Source organism: Silurus meridionalis, chromosome 23 (assembly GCF_014805685.1).
Source record: "Silurus meridionalis isolate SWU-2019-XX chromosome 23, ASM1480568v1, whole genome shotgun sequence".
Taxonomy (NCBI): Eukaryota; Metazoa; Chordata; class Actinopteri; order Siluriformes; family Siluridae; genus Silurus; species Silurus meridionalis.
The window spans coordinates 19,437,990-19,452,931 of record NC_060906.1 but is presented as its reverse complement, the minus strand read 5'-3'; the positions used below and the strand labels follow the sequence as shown (position 1 = coordinate 19,452,931).

At 39.1% G+C, this 14,942-nt stretch overlaps 1 protein-coding gene across 3 annotated transcripts in view; it reads left to right on the top strand.

The window, feature by feature from the left end:
* LOC124377239 (serine/threonine-protein kinase D3-like) overlaps positions 1 to 14,942 on the top strand; it is a 56,369-nt gene that overhangs the window by 37,700 nt on the left and 3,727 nt on the right. The window contains exons 6-18 of one of the 3 annotated variants that reach the window (XM_046836632.1): positions 1,467 to 1,656; positions 2,021 to 2,098; positions 2,254 to 2,425; positions 3,232 to 3,355; positions 4,603 to 4,680; positions 7,018 to 7,294; positions 9,294 to 9,346; positions 9,819 to 9,891; positions 12,333 to 12,439; positions 12,582 to 12,743; positions 13,901 to 13,999; positions 14,096 to 14,363; positions 14,571 to 14,656. In XM_046836632.1, the coding sequence (XP_046692588.1) occupies positions 1,467 to 1,656; positions 2,021 to 2,098; positions 2,254 to 2,425; positions 3,232 to 3,355; positions 4,603 to 4,680; positions 7,018 to 7,294; positions 9,294 to 9,346; positions 9,819 to 9,891; positions 12,333 to 12,439; positions 12,582 to 12,743; positions 13,901 to 13,999; positions 14,096 to 14,363; positions 14,571 to 14,656 (1,767 nt within the window). Of the gene's footprint in view, positions 1 to 1,463; positions 1,657 to 2,020; positions 2,099 to 2,253; positions 2,426 to 3,231; positions 3,356 to 4,602; positions 4,681 to 7,017; positions 7,295 to 9,293; positions 9,347 to 9,818; positions 9,892 to 12,332; positions 12,440 to 12,581; positions 12,744 to 13,900; positions 14,000 to 14,095; positions 14,364 to 14,570; positions 14,657 to 14,942 lie in introns of all 3 variants that reach the window. The other 2 variants (XM_046836633.1, XM_046836631.1) reach the window with 2 other exon arrangements.

The window sequence follows — 14,942 nt, the reverse complement described above, 5'->3', positions numbered from 1 at the left end:
TAGAACCACAAAGAAATATAGTTCAGCTTTCCCACAATTGAAGTGCCCAACTGTATTTCTTTCATAGTTCATGGAGTTTTGAGTTCTCTATGTCTCTATGATCTGTTTTTTTTGGTAATTGAAAAGTAAAAAAGTCATGAGGTTTGTTGCTCTCTTCAGTCGAGTGTAAATAGTTTTAGGGAGCGTCACACTTTATATCTCTCTCTCAAGGTCTGTCTGTGACTCCTTGGTTTTTTTTGGTGCTGTGTTTTTGCACACCTCCGAAATAACAAAAAAAGAGTGGGCCGACAAGACTGGCGAAAACACGGAAAACATGAGAAATGTATAGCTTTCAATTGAGGACTGAACAGAGAGATTAAGAAATATGTAAATACTATTTGTCTTATTTTAAATCATAGATTCGCAATTCAAGTGATTGTCAGGAAATGGTAATAAAGACGGATGCAAGTGCAGATTATTTATTGTGGATAAAATCATTGAAAGCAAGCACAGTATGTATACACTGTGTAAAAGGCAAGAAGTATATGGACTACAAGGGAGAACATGTTACACACGAGACAACAGAAGCTCAACAGTAAGCCACAGAAAAAAAACTAGATCTTACATAATGATGCTAACAAGTCATAATGAGAGACAGGTGGGAGTCATTAGTAAATGCAGGACCAGATCATGTGATGTGCAGGGGCTGATATTTAGAGTAGTTCTGTGCTGGTCTGCATCCCAGTTTGCCTACTTATACTATAAACTTCCCTTTATGTTAAAGTACATACATCTAATACAATTGTGTCGCAAAAGAGTAAATACTGGGACTTCATGTGATGGAAAAGGACCTTGTTGTTTCTGTTCAGTTTGTAAACTGTCCCATTACTTCCTGTTGCATTTTAGCTTTTCTTCATCCTTTTTTAAAATAATTTATACTGTATGATTTAATTGGCAATTCCCTTTCTTTATTTCTTCCCACATTTCCCTTACACCTTTCTGAAATGCATCCCATCCCAAATTTCCCTTCCTCTCTCATCAAACAAATTATGGACAATATTAGCAAAGATTAGCAAAAATATATATATATATATATATATGATTTGGGACTCACTAATTCTAATCTTGGATACTACTTAGAATGTATAGTATGCAAATTGGCATGCAGAATGGGACAGTGCTGAGAACGTTACCAGAAATGTGAACACCTAACTAGTTAATAACAAAGGCTGATGATTTAGCTGGCACCTAGCTGGCATGTGTACCAACAATGTAAAGGAAAAATGACAATAGGAGAAAAAAAAAAAGAGCCCAAAATGTCAGGAATGTTGACATTTCTTTCTGATGAACTTCTGAAGTAGCCAAGAACAGAAGCTGACTGAAAGCTTGTACTTTGTAATTGTAATGTTTAAAGTAAATGGCATTGTTCTATCTATTAGCAAAGTCTTTATTAACTGTGGGTATGTGGGTATGTGGGTGTGTAGCAGAGGCCACTGCTGGAGGCGGGGAAACGAATCCCGTCATGGAGCGGGCGGCCTATCTGGATGGAGAAGATGGTGTTGGGTCGAGTCAAAGTACCGCACACTTTCAACGTGCACACGTACACACGACCCACCATCTGCCAATACTGCAAACGGCTGCTCAAGGGCTTGTTCCGCCAGGGCATGCAGTGCAAGGGTATGAGAACTTTATCATACATACTGTGTGTATTTGTGTGTGTGTGTGTGTGTGTGTGTGTGTGTGTGTGTGTGTGTGTGTGTGTGTGTGTGTGTGTATATATATATAAGGAAAAAAACACGACATGTTGGAAAAGTGACAAAAAAATGAAGTATTCATACTCCATCCCACTGAATATTTTCCCAATGTGTTGCATTTCCTACTTTACCTACAAAGCACTAAAATTCCCACACACTGAATCTATTTAAGAGACGTTTTTTACACTACCAAAGGCATGAAACCTAAATATTTTAATAACGATAGTATGCTACATGCTGATATTAAACAGAACTATGGCCTGTTTTGTGCCCTTTTCCCATTTCAGATTGCAAATTCAACTGTCATAAAAGATGTGCATCGAAAGTGCCAAGAGATTGCCTGGGTGAGGTCGTGTTTAACGGAGGTGAGCAGCTTGTTAGCACGTTCTCACATTTTACTTGCAGACAGGCTGAAACCGAACTCCCATTAGCCCAGTGATGGACATCATTCTTTTACACCCTGACAGTGTTTTTGCAGTGTGTAAGGAGATAATTGGTGTGTGTGTGTGTGCACATGCAGAGCCAGCCAGCCCAGGGAACGACTCGGAGGTCACAATGGAGGTGGACAGCAGTGATGTGAACAGCGAGAGCAGTCGAGGTATGGATGACCCCGAGGAGGGGTCGACTCCAGAGGACATGGACGCTCCCTTCATGGACGGAGAAAAGGATGAAGAGACAGTAAAAGCTATCAGGTGATTATGCTATCTGCAAGCATTCAATAGCAACATAACTCTTAGACAAGAACCAAGCAAGCAGAGCAACAGTGCACTTTTTTGTTATTAATGAATGCATACAGCATCCATACTTTACACACTAGATGGTAGTAAAGCAGGTTATATAGTACGTTTATCTTCTGTTGCTGAAGATTTTAAACACTGCACTGTTCTTAACAACAATTCTCCAATCGGTTTGGTCAGAAGATATTGCATTTTTCTTGTGTGTGGCAGCACCTCTAACATTGCAGTATAACCCTACACAGGGCGCACACACCAATATGAGCTTCTTAATAAACACATTTTCAAGACATGCTGTATAATCATTGAAGTTTCTATAAGGAGTTGTCTAGTTTGAATTGATGGAAATGTGTTCTTCTGCTCCTTCAAATTATGCTAACATTAGAATTGATAAAAAAAGGCAAGCTTTTCAGAGAATGATCTGTTTGTACAGTAGGTGCTACAGCATTAGTCATCACATGACACTAACTTGTTTAAAAACAATTTTTTATATCTTTATATGTAGCTATAACGACATTAAATAAAACACGATCAATAAATTTGCATTATTACGCATAATTACGCATTGAAGGAGTATAGTGTGTTCTCTGATATAAGAGCAGAATATGTTGGACCAGTTTACCACATTATCAGACCCCCCACAATATTAAATTAAACACTCAATTGAAAAAGCTGTTTAAAATGTATCTAAAAAACTTTTTACCTTTTAAACCATTGAATATGACTGTATGTATTGTTGACATGTCCATGTGTCCTTTCTGCAGTCCGTCCACCAGCAGTAACATCCCTCTGATGCGTGTGGTTCAGTCCATCAAACACACCAAGAGACGCAGCTCCACCTTAGTGAAGGAGGGCTGGATGGTGCACTACACCAGTCGAGACAACCTGGTGAGATGCGTAAGGCAAAACAGGCTTATGGGTGACAAATAAAAAAAAAAAAATACCTACAACTCTGCAGAACTTTCCTGAAGCATAAACATCATTATTCCAAGAGATATTTCTTGAAGATGGTGTTACACAGCACGGTTTGATGCAGTGTCTCACAAAAGTGAGTACACCCCTCACACTTCAGCAACCATTTTAGTATCTTCTAAAGGGACAATACAATGAAACTTGAATATATTTAGTGTAGTCAATATGCAGATTTACTGTCCTCTAAAAGTAATACAGCATGCAGCCATTATTGTCTAAATTGTCAAAACTGGCAACAAAAGTAAGTACACCCTGAGTGAACATGTCAAACTGTATCCAAAGTGTGAATATTTTGTGTGAGCACCATTGTTATGTAGCACTGCCTTATTCCTCCTGGGTATGGAAATCATCAGAGATGCACAGGATGTTCTCTGGGATCCTTTTTCACTCCTCCATAATGACATCACGGAGCTGCTGGATGTTAGACACATGGCGCTTCTCCACCTTCCGCTTGAGAAGCACCCACAGGTGCTTAATAGGGTTCAGGTCTGGAGACATATTCGCCATGGTACTGTAACCAATCTTCTTATAGCCTCGGCCATCTTTGTGTAGAGCAACAATTCTCATTTTTAAATCCTCAGAGGTCTTTGCCATGAGGTGCCATGTTGAACATCCAGTAGTCAGTGTGAGAGAATTGTACACAAAGTACTCAATTTGAACTGCTCTAATACAAAATACACACATTTTTATAGTTCTGTCAAGCAGACAAAAACATGAACATGATGAATAGTACATTTGGCTTTGCACGGTTACAGGACGTACAGCTGTTATCACTTTTACTGCCAGTTATCTAGACAATAATGGCTGTATGTTGTTATTTTTAGAGGACAGTACATCTGTACTGCTACACAATCTGCACATTGACTAATCTAAATATATCCAATTTTCATTTCTATATTATTGTCCCTTGGGAAGAAATACTAAAAATAGTTGCTGGAATGTGAGAGGTGTACTCACTCTTGTGAGATACTGTACATCACTCCAGCAGATTTTTCTTCAATTTGACTCCTATATGTATAGTTAATACTATATTTAAAACCAGTGTCTTGATTGAGACTACAGCAAGAAGTTTATGTTGATGTACCAGTGTAAATAGCTGTATGAATTGCTGGTTACTGATCGTTGCTTGCTGTTTGCTGTTGTTCTTTTATTCTTTTTTTTAGAGAAAGAGACATTATTGGAGGCTGGACAGCAAAAGTCTGACCCTTTTCCAGAATGACTCTGGAGCCAAATACTACAAGGTAAAGCTCATTGCAACAGCAGATAAATTCTCTTGGCAGTATTTTTTAACCATTTGGATTAACATTTGGGTTTTTGTGCGAGTGTGTGTGTGTGTGTGTGTGTGTGTGTGTGTGTGTGTGTGTGTGTGTGTGTGAGAGACCATGTTATTACTCATAGCTTTCATGTTACGTGTAAATATCTAGCATTTTTTTTATTTTTGTGTTTTTCCATTCCAATACCATTAGTAGAGATAGATTTACATAATTCCCACACATGCATTAATGTAATTGCATTTTATATTTGTACAAGAAAGCATTTTTGTTTAGATTTTAACTTTTGAAGTATTTTATAATAGTTAGTCAACCAGCTCTGTTGTTCTCTGGCATTATACACATGGCCTCATATCCTGAAGCTATGCACATGGCCCTGCCCCCTTGGCTGCTCTGGCACTATACACATCTATTCCCACCTCTTGAAGCTACATTCCTGGTCCCGCTTTCTCAGCTCGCATTCTACCGATCTACGCATGTCTCCGTTCTCCTACTATAACGCTGCTACTTTTTCTGGCACAATCCACATGGCCCCACTTCCTGGCACTATATACTTGTCCATAACCCCACAATTGTAATTAATATCAACAGTCTACTACAATGACCCACAGGTTGCATGAACAGTTTTGCATCACCTCAACAATGATTGAACTGTTATGAATGGACATTTGGCGGCACCCAGTCGAGGATGGGTTTTTCCTTTTGAGTCTGGTTTTTCTCAAGGATTCTTCCTTAAGTCATCTCAGGGTGTTTTTCCTTGACACAGTCACCACTGGCTTGCTCATTAGGGATTATTATATTAAAGAGGGATTAGGGATAAACTTACAACAAACATTCTTTAATACAACTTTATTGCCGGTTTATATCTGTCAAGTTTTTTGAGACCGTGTTCATTGTTAAAAGCACTATACTAATAAATAAATGAATTGTATAGAAATATATACCTGGCCCACCTTGCTGAACCTCCTGGACCCTCTGGCACTATATGCATAGCCCCAACTCCTGTAGTTATACATCTCCCCTCAATACTCAATACAGGTTCTATATATCACTGACCTTATATAGTTAACCTTATTACTTGTAAATATATACTGGCATAGCCCATCATAATTTGCTTATGATTTGTTTTAGTACAAATCTTCCTTTTAGTAAATAAGCACAGCTTCATACATGTGCATAAATAAAGTTGTAAATATGCTAATTGTAATTTGTTGTCACTACAATGTGACGTAAAGGATTTGTCACTGTGGTAATAAGTGAATTTGTGAATTTCATGTATTGCCATTTCATGGTTTTATTCATATTTAAATGATTTAGGCAGGTAAAGCTTATAGTTTTTTTGTTTCTTTTAAAAAAAAAAAAGAAGAACTAATGAGAGAGATGCTATTGTCATGCAGTTGTTATCATCAGGCTCAAGGAGGAACAGTACAAACTACATTCAAAATTCATTGTCATAGCATATTGAAATGCCAGGAGTTCAGCACGAAACCATCATCAGCGGATTCGAAAGTATTTTTCTGGAATGAAACTGTGAGGTGAAAATGATGCACTCCTTAAAGTTCCATTTATACCCCTCGCCTACTATTTTTGTTAAAATACCCAGACTGCTGTCTGTGTGTGATATTTTTTTAACGCCTCACTCAGAGACAGGCAGGGTTATGGGTGGACTTGTGTCTCACCCTCTGTCTCCCTTGTTTTCTTTCTTCCTCTGCCTACCTAAGTCTTTACCTCCCTGCCATCTCTTTCTCCCGTTATATATATTCATTTAACCCTATAACCTCAAATAGCCTTTTAGTAAAAGACCCCTTTCTTTGAAGTGTGATTAGGAAACATGTGTGTGTTTGAGAGAGAGAGAGAGAGAGAGAGAGAGAGAGAAGTTAAACGGAGTCAGGGTGGGGGTCTTCCCGCTCTCCACACACTCAGGCGGGGTGTTGCTCAGACTGGCAGGCCGCCAGCATGGCTCGTGCCCGTCCTGTCCTGTAATTCGGCGCCCTCTCATGTGGCGCTCGGCTCTGACCACAAGGAGCTTAGCTCTTATTGGCTGGATCTGTGCTCCTTCCCTCTCAAACGGGCTTCTCTTCATGGGCGGGTTGGCCTCAAGGAAGGAAGGTTGGATTTTTTTTGGTGTAGAACTGAAAGAAAAGCTTTCTTACTTCAGTTCTGAGTAGAGTAGTAAAGAGAGAGGGTAAGGAGTTACAGACCAGCTAAAGCCAAACTGGAATAGGACTTAAACTCTGCTACAGTACCTCTCTGCAACTGTGTGTGTGTGTGTGTGTGTGTGTGTGTGTGTGTGTGTGTGTGATCTAGGAGATCCCATTGTCAGAGATCCTCCAGGTGGAGTTGGCGCAAGACTTTAGTAGCCTGGCGCAGGGAAGTAATCCGCACTGCTTCGAGATCATCACAGACAACATGGTATATTACGTAGGGGAAAACACAGGCATGCAGCACACCAGCGCCACGCTTGCAGCATCTGGAGTCGGTCTGGAGGTGGCACACGTCTGGGAGAAGGCCATACGCCAGGCCCTGATGCCCGTCACCCCTCAACCCAGCGTGTGTAGCAGCCACGGTCAGGGCAAAGACCACAGTGAGTAATATACACACAGGCAATGTCTGTTGAAATTACAGAGGGACTCATTTGAGTTCCAGTAGTTCATGCATCTGGTATTAGTAGAATAACTCTCATGTTGTAGTTGTGACGTCTGACCTCTAATGAGTTTTTTGAATAATAAATCCGTCATTTCAGTGATGTGTGATGACTTTAAGAATAGTAATAATACAAAATTATGTTTTTAAAAATAATATCTTAACACCCATAATAATTATATTTACTTTACATATAATGGTATATAATATACACATTATATATTATTATATGTAAAGCAAATTATGTGCTTAAAATATAATTGTTATTTTTATGCTATTAACATAATATTTAGATGTTCAAGAGAAAGACAAACTATAATAAAAAAAATGAATACAAAATAATAGAATCAGAGAATGGGGTTAGAACTGCACAATTAACAAAGAAAGGAAAGGTAGAGAGAAAAATTAATGGATGATATATATTTTGGACTGGAAATTGTAGACATAAATTCTTCTTTAACTTCAAGTGTAACCTAATAAAGGACTGAAAATCCCATTTAATACATTATTTTTTTTTAAATAGACCTACAGTATCTATATTGTCCATTGCTGAACAACAGAAGTATATTGTAAGATGATCATCAGCACACGTCTGCACTACACCAATGGCTGACATTTTTGTGTCTGTGCCTCTTTGTTTAACTACACTTACTTTGATGGGTAGAAATATAACCACTTTTCACCTCTGACTCGTCTCTAACTTTGACCTCAAATGAACTCTGGCACAATCAATAGTTCCTACAGTCGATATTACAATGACCCAGAATGACCCATACCCTCATACTGCCCTTGTTTCTCTGACAAAACACAATGCAAGTTTGCAAGTCACAGCGATTCCTTACATTACTTTTAAGGGATTGGTTTAGCAGGAAGATTTGCTCAGACTAATTTTAGGAGTGGGCAGGTAGTGCAAATATTATTTAGAAATAGGCAGGATTGGTCAGATTATTGTATATAATCAGTAGGCAGGATGTGTGAAGATTCCTGCAGGAGTGGGGTTTAGGAATTACTACACCAGAGAATCAAAAATTCATACCAAAGTTTCAAGTTGAGATCAGACTTATTCTGAAGTCCAGGATCATATTATTACATCATTGTTAATTTGAGAAATATTTGTGTTGTTGGATCACGCGCATGTGAGAGTTGACTGCGAGCAAATTGTGTCTTTGTTGATCAAACCGAATTTGGGCGCAGACTGAATCCTTGCTATTATTCATTCAAGCTGATGAATGAAGAAAATACATCAGCATTGAATTCCTGCTATGTTGCTCAATGATCCCTATACAGTGTTGTGAAGATCTTAACACACTTAACTATTGCTCATGACTTCTATGTGATACTGGGTGTTTAAAATTGGATAAAGGCTGACTGTGGTGTTCTGCTTCAGCAAATACCCCTGGTTTTGCTGCCAGCCCTTGTGGCGCTGTACTTGTGTTTAAACATTAAAGTAAAACACAGCCATGCTCTGTAAAGGTCAGAGAAGCAGGCAACGGTGCACATGCTCTTCAAATTAGTCAGTGGTGTTTAACTGTACATTGTTTTGTAATAGTTGTAAAAGAATTAAAATCACAATCCTTATTTTACTTATTGTGACATTTACTGGTGATGCATTTTCAGCTTTTGTACTTAGCGATAGCTGGTGTTAAGAAGAGCATGAATTATAACATGGTGTACGTTGTGATGTAGTGAAAAACTAAACCTAATGGCAGCTAAAATTCAATAGCAGTTTTATAGATTATAAACATTCCCTTATTAGACAATTCATGAAGTGTATAGCATTCGTGGTGTGAATATCATTACTTCATTGTCTCTCCTCAATAGTACTGCTTTAACCTAAGAATGTTCAGTGATTTGCTCACATACAAGGCTTCTTTCTAATAACTGCACATTCCACCCGATTGACATTTGTGTTTGTTTTCTTGTTTGTTCTTAATGTCTAGAAGAGCTGTCTATCAGCATCTCAGTATCCAACTCACAGATTACAGAAAATGTGGTGAGTGTGTCTTTTTTTATTTCCATTCCATTTATTTCCATTTAAACAAGATGATCGCAAGGATTAAAGTTTCCTAAGGCCAGCCTGAAATTATGGCGAACTTCCTGAGAGAGGTTTCTTTGCCAAGAGCAGCTTAATGAGGCACTGCCATGTTCCCGATCCATCACAACCATTTACCTTCACGTACGGCTGGCCACAGTGTAAAAGTCCATTGTGGTGCCAGAAACATCAGCTTTAAGAAAGAAACTTTGTTCTGCAGTGTGTTTATTTTATGGGTTTATTTCACTGGCATCTTCATGCGCACACACACACACACACACACACACACACACACACACACACACACACACACATATATATATATATATATATATATATACAAACGAATTATAACACCAGGCTTCAGTTATTTCAGTGTTTACAGGACAGTTTACTGGAACATTACTGACAGTGTCGTCTGTGTCTTTTTTAGGATATCAGCTCTGTCTACCAGATCTTTGCAGACGAGGTCCTGGGATCGGGACAGTTCGGGATTGTGTATGGAGGTATTGTATTGTTTATGTTATATAAACATAATGCACCGTTATATTTACTCCTTTGCGTCGTGTACAATGAAACAATTATACAGCATTTAGCAAATATAGAGGAAAGGTCATGGTAGAAATAGTATATCATTGTATGGGTATGAAAATTATATTATGTTACACTATATGGACAAAAGTATTGGGACAGCAGCCATATGTGGTTCCTCCCCAAATTGTTAACACAAAGATGGAGGCACACAATTGTATAGAATGCCTTAGGAGGCAGTAGCATTAGATTTTTCCTTCACTTGAACCAGGAGACCAAGTCTGTTCCAGCATGACAATGTGCATATGCATGAAGCCAGCTCCATAAAATATGTTTACATTGGTTGGAGTGGAAAACTTTGAGTGGTCTGCTATAGAGCTTTGACCTCAAATCTAATGAATTGGAATGCTGACTGCACCCCAGGCCTCCTCACCTCACCTACTTCAGTACCTGACTTTACTAATACTAATGGCTGAAAGATCACAAATCTCCACAAGCACAACCCAAAATCTAGTGGAACATCTTCCTGGAAAACAGGAGGTTAATATAAGAGCAAATGAGGATTAATGTGGAATGGAATGTGAATTTGTATATGATTAAAAAATATTTGAAAAAATCTTATGGTTAGGTGTCCACAGACTTGTTCAAATAGCATACATCTATATCTCTCTATATAATTATATATGCAAGTCTGCTGAATATTATGGCATATTCTTAAGATGCTCAGTAAAACCTTACCAGGCAATTTCCTTATAAAGCTGATTGGATTATTAGGGCCCGAGCACCGAGGAGCAGGCCAGAATGGCCTGCACCTAAAGGTGCGAAGCCCTATTGTTTTTGCTCGGATTATTATTTGTCACTTTTTTTGTATTTTTTTTTTTTACACACATTGGCCAATTGGAGTCCCTTAACATGCTCGAAAACTCTTGAAATTTGGCACACACGTCATAGTCGTGCGTCACTAGGCCCGGGCAAAGGCTGGAATACAGGCATATGGCGGGGAGGCTCTGTAGCGCCCCCTGAAATGCAAAAACAAACATTGGTGCACAGATCGGGCAATTATGTACGCACATGCACGAGAGTTGGTATGCATATAGATCTCATCGACCCGAACAACTTTCGCTCTCAAAAATATGAGCTCTGCCCAACAGGAAGTCGGCCATTTTGGTTTGTTTTATAAGTGCATGTGGTGAACTTTTCAAAGGGAATTCATGCGATTGACATCAAACATGGTGAATATGATGCCGAGACATTGGACTTGCTAAATTGCGAAGGGATTTTTGATATCTCGAACGCTGCTGCCATGGCGAGGCGACAAATTTATGGCGAATTCAGAGAACAGGAAGTGTCTAATATCTAAAGCAAAAAAAGTCTTATTCGGATGACACGCGGTGTGTATGTTCGGCCAAGGATTCCGATCGCATCGTTGTGCCTATTGTGAATCTCGGACATAGCGCCACCAACAGGCGCCAGGAAGTGTGTCAGTCACAAAAGGTGGATTTTTTGACAGTTGCATGTGGTGAACTTTTAAATACTCCTCCCAGGATATTCATGCGATTGACACCAAACGTAATCAACATGATGCTGAGACATTGTAGATAATAAATTGCGAAGGGATGTTCGATATCTTGAACGCTGTTCTCATGGCAACACGTCAAACTTTACTTTTATTTCAGGCATATTTAAGGATTTTGGCGTGCTTAGATTAACTTGAAATTTGACACATACATCACATTTGTCGGCTGTTAAGTGTGGACAAAAAGGTCAGACAAAGGTGTGTCTCTTAAGTGGCTCACTAGCGCCCCCGTTTGTCTAAAATGTGAGGTTTCTTTTACCTACAGTCCCCAAAGGGGTCAGTAACAACATAAAATAGTCCACTGATATTTACCCACTTGATGCACTTGCCCACCGTGCATTGTTTTCTGGGAGGCACCGTATAAAGATACACAAACGTGCAAGGGCCCGCCATCGCTGCTTACAGCTATATTTTGTGTATTGTTTCCTTTTATTTCATGCCAAATACAGAATTTGATTAGTGTATTTTTGTTTACTGCTTTTTATAGTATTTAGCTCTTTTGTAGAAATGTTTTGAAGTCATTATTTAGAAGGCATCATTATAAGAAGGCAACTTTATAGCATTTCTTGTAAAAGACTCTTTGCACAGTATAGTATATAAGTACAGAGTGCAACAACTATAAATAATTGCATAAGACGATGCTTTTAGGGAGGCAAAAAGGCATACAAATAAACTTTTATTAGTGGAACTCTTCTGTGTTTTCCCCTAATGACTGCATTCATTTACAAACAATATAGAACAGCGGTGGAGACAGACGGACTTCGTCGCCAGATTGTTTTGTTTGAAATGCACTTTGTTAATGTCAGTGACCCCTGTTTTATGTTGTTTTTTTATTTAAAGGCAAGCACAGGAAAACAAAGAGAGATGTTGCCATTAAGGTCATAGATAAGATGCGTTTCCCCACCAAGCAGGAGAGCCAGCTGAGGAACGAAGTAGCCATTTTACAGGTAAAATTACATTAAAAAAACAAATGGTGTTTTTATTTTTTTGTGTTTTATTACTGTAATGAGTGCTTAACATTCCACTTCTTGTTATATGAGCTCTCTGCTCTCGTTCAGACTCTTTTGCTTTTTCCATGTTTTTATTTAGAATCTGCACCACCCGGGCATCGTAAACCTTGAATGCATGTTTGAGACACCTGAGCGGGTGTTTGTTGTCATGGAAAAGCTCCATGGAGATATGCTGGAGATGATCTTGTCTAGCGAAAAGAGTCGACTTCCAGAGCGGCTCACAAAATTCCTAGTGACTCAGGTGAGGAACAAGGCTTCTGTACAAAAGACAGTCTACCCGTCACGTCAAAGAATATGTGGTGGATGCAAGTGCACCGTTTATTTATAAAAGTTCAGAACAAACAGTTTAAACTATAATATTTCAACACCTAAACAGAAACTGTGGACACTTGGCAAAAAAAAATATGAAGACTAAGAACAAGCCTGAAGCATATATTATAGTATACCATCTCAATGTCAGCAGTCTACTACAGTGGTTCAGGACCACAGGTTGCACACCACAGCACACCTCAACAATAATGAACTACAGTATGATAAATGGATATTAGGTGCCACCCAGATGAGGATGGGGTTCCCCTTTTGAGTCTGGTTCCTCTGAAGGTTTCTTCCTCATGCCATCTAGTGGAGTTTTTCTTTGCCACAGCCGCCACAGCTTTGCTCATTAGGAACAAACTTACAATTATAACAAACAAACCTATACATTCTTTGATTATAGCTTTATGTGTAAAGCTGCTTTGAGTGAATGTCATTTGTCAAAAGCGCTATACAAATAAAAATTAATTAAACTTTAGCACTTTATGACAAGAACGAGATAAACTAGAACAGTGACAGTGACAAATTAAAACTTATATACAGCTGGTCATTAAAGACAAACAGGGAGCAGGTGTGTGTGTGTGTGTGAGAGTAGTACCATGTGATGGTATACATATATGTAGGTTAGTGCTGATTTTGACATACATAACAGTAAAATAGTACATAACCAACTGCTCAAAGCAGGTTACGGGGAAGGCCAGTGGTTAAGATTTTAAACTTCTGATCAGCAGGTCAGTTTTAATCCCACCACCACTAAGATGGAACTGCTGGACCCTTTAGCAAGGCTCTTAACCCTCAACTGCTCATTTGTATAAATGAGATTATTGTCAGTCACTCTAAGTAAGGGAATCTGGCAAAATGCTAAAGGAAGTGTTAGTTCAGTAGTTAATACATTGGACTGATCAGAAGGTTGTGAGTTCAAATCTCAGCACCACCAAGTTGCCACAGCTGGACCCTTGATCTTTAAGCCACAAATGCTCAGGTGTAGAAAGTAGATAATTAGATAGAGCTTTGATTGAGCGTCTGTCAAACACCGTAAATGTGAATTCTCCCGCTAATCACCCCACGTTTGCTGATTTTCATCAGATATTGGTGGCTCTGAGACACCTCCACTTCAAGAACATTGTGCATTGCGATTTGAAACCTGAGAATGTGCTCCTAGCATCAGCAGAGCCTTTTCCACAGGTGAGCACATTGTTTTTTTTTTTCCACAGTTCAAATATCCCTCACATTTTTAAAACACCACCCTGTTTCATCTATCTGACATCACACTAACCGTAGGTGAAGCTTTGCGACTTCGGCTTCGCCCGCATCATCGGAGAGAAGTCATTCAGGCGCTCAGTAGTGGGCACACCAGCCTACCTGGCTCCCGAGGTGCTGCGGAGTAAAGGCTACAACCGCTCCCTGGACATGTGGTCAGTAGGAGTCATTGTCTACGTGAGTCTGAGTGGCACCTTCCCCTTTAATGAGGATGAAGACATCAATGACCAGATCCAGAACGCTGCCTTCATGTATCCACCCAACCCCTGGAGGGAAATCTCTGGAGAAGGTAGGAGGCTGTGGAGACACGGTGGCAGAGAGAAAGGGTGTATCTATCATTTTAGCTAAGGTGGAGGAGGAAGGTTTTTCCTGCCACAATCTATAGTTAGAAGTATTTATTACCAGTATCGTTCAGGCTAAATTTATACTGAAGCACAGAGACAGTCTGAAAATTCTTTCTGAGTTTTTGTTTGTTTGTTTGTTTTTTTAACACCAGCAATTGACTTAATTAACAACCTGCTTCAAGTGAAGATGAGGAAACGCTTCAGTGTAGACAAGTCTCTCAGCCATCCCTGGCTTCAGGTATGGACTACCTACACAGCTATATCTATATATACACTATATTTGTGTGTTGATTTTTGTGAAAACACATTGACTGTTGTAAAATGTTTTTTTCTCTATATACCAAATCAATCTTGTGGAAATCACGTTGCATATATGGGGTGGATTAATAAACACCATAGTTCGTTCAAATAAGGACACTACATTGCTAGTAAAGTGTGATTTTACAAAAGTCTGTAAATGTTAGTGTTCTACAATTACCTATTATATATGTGTTTGTAACTGTGACCAAGAAGGGGTGATTTTT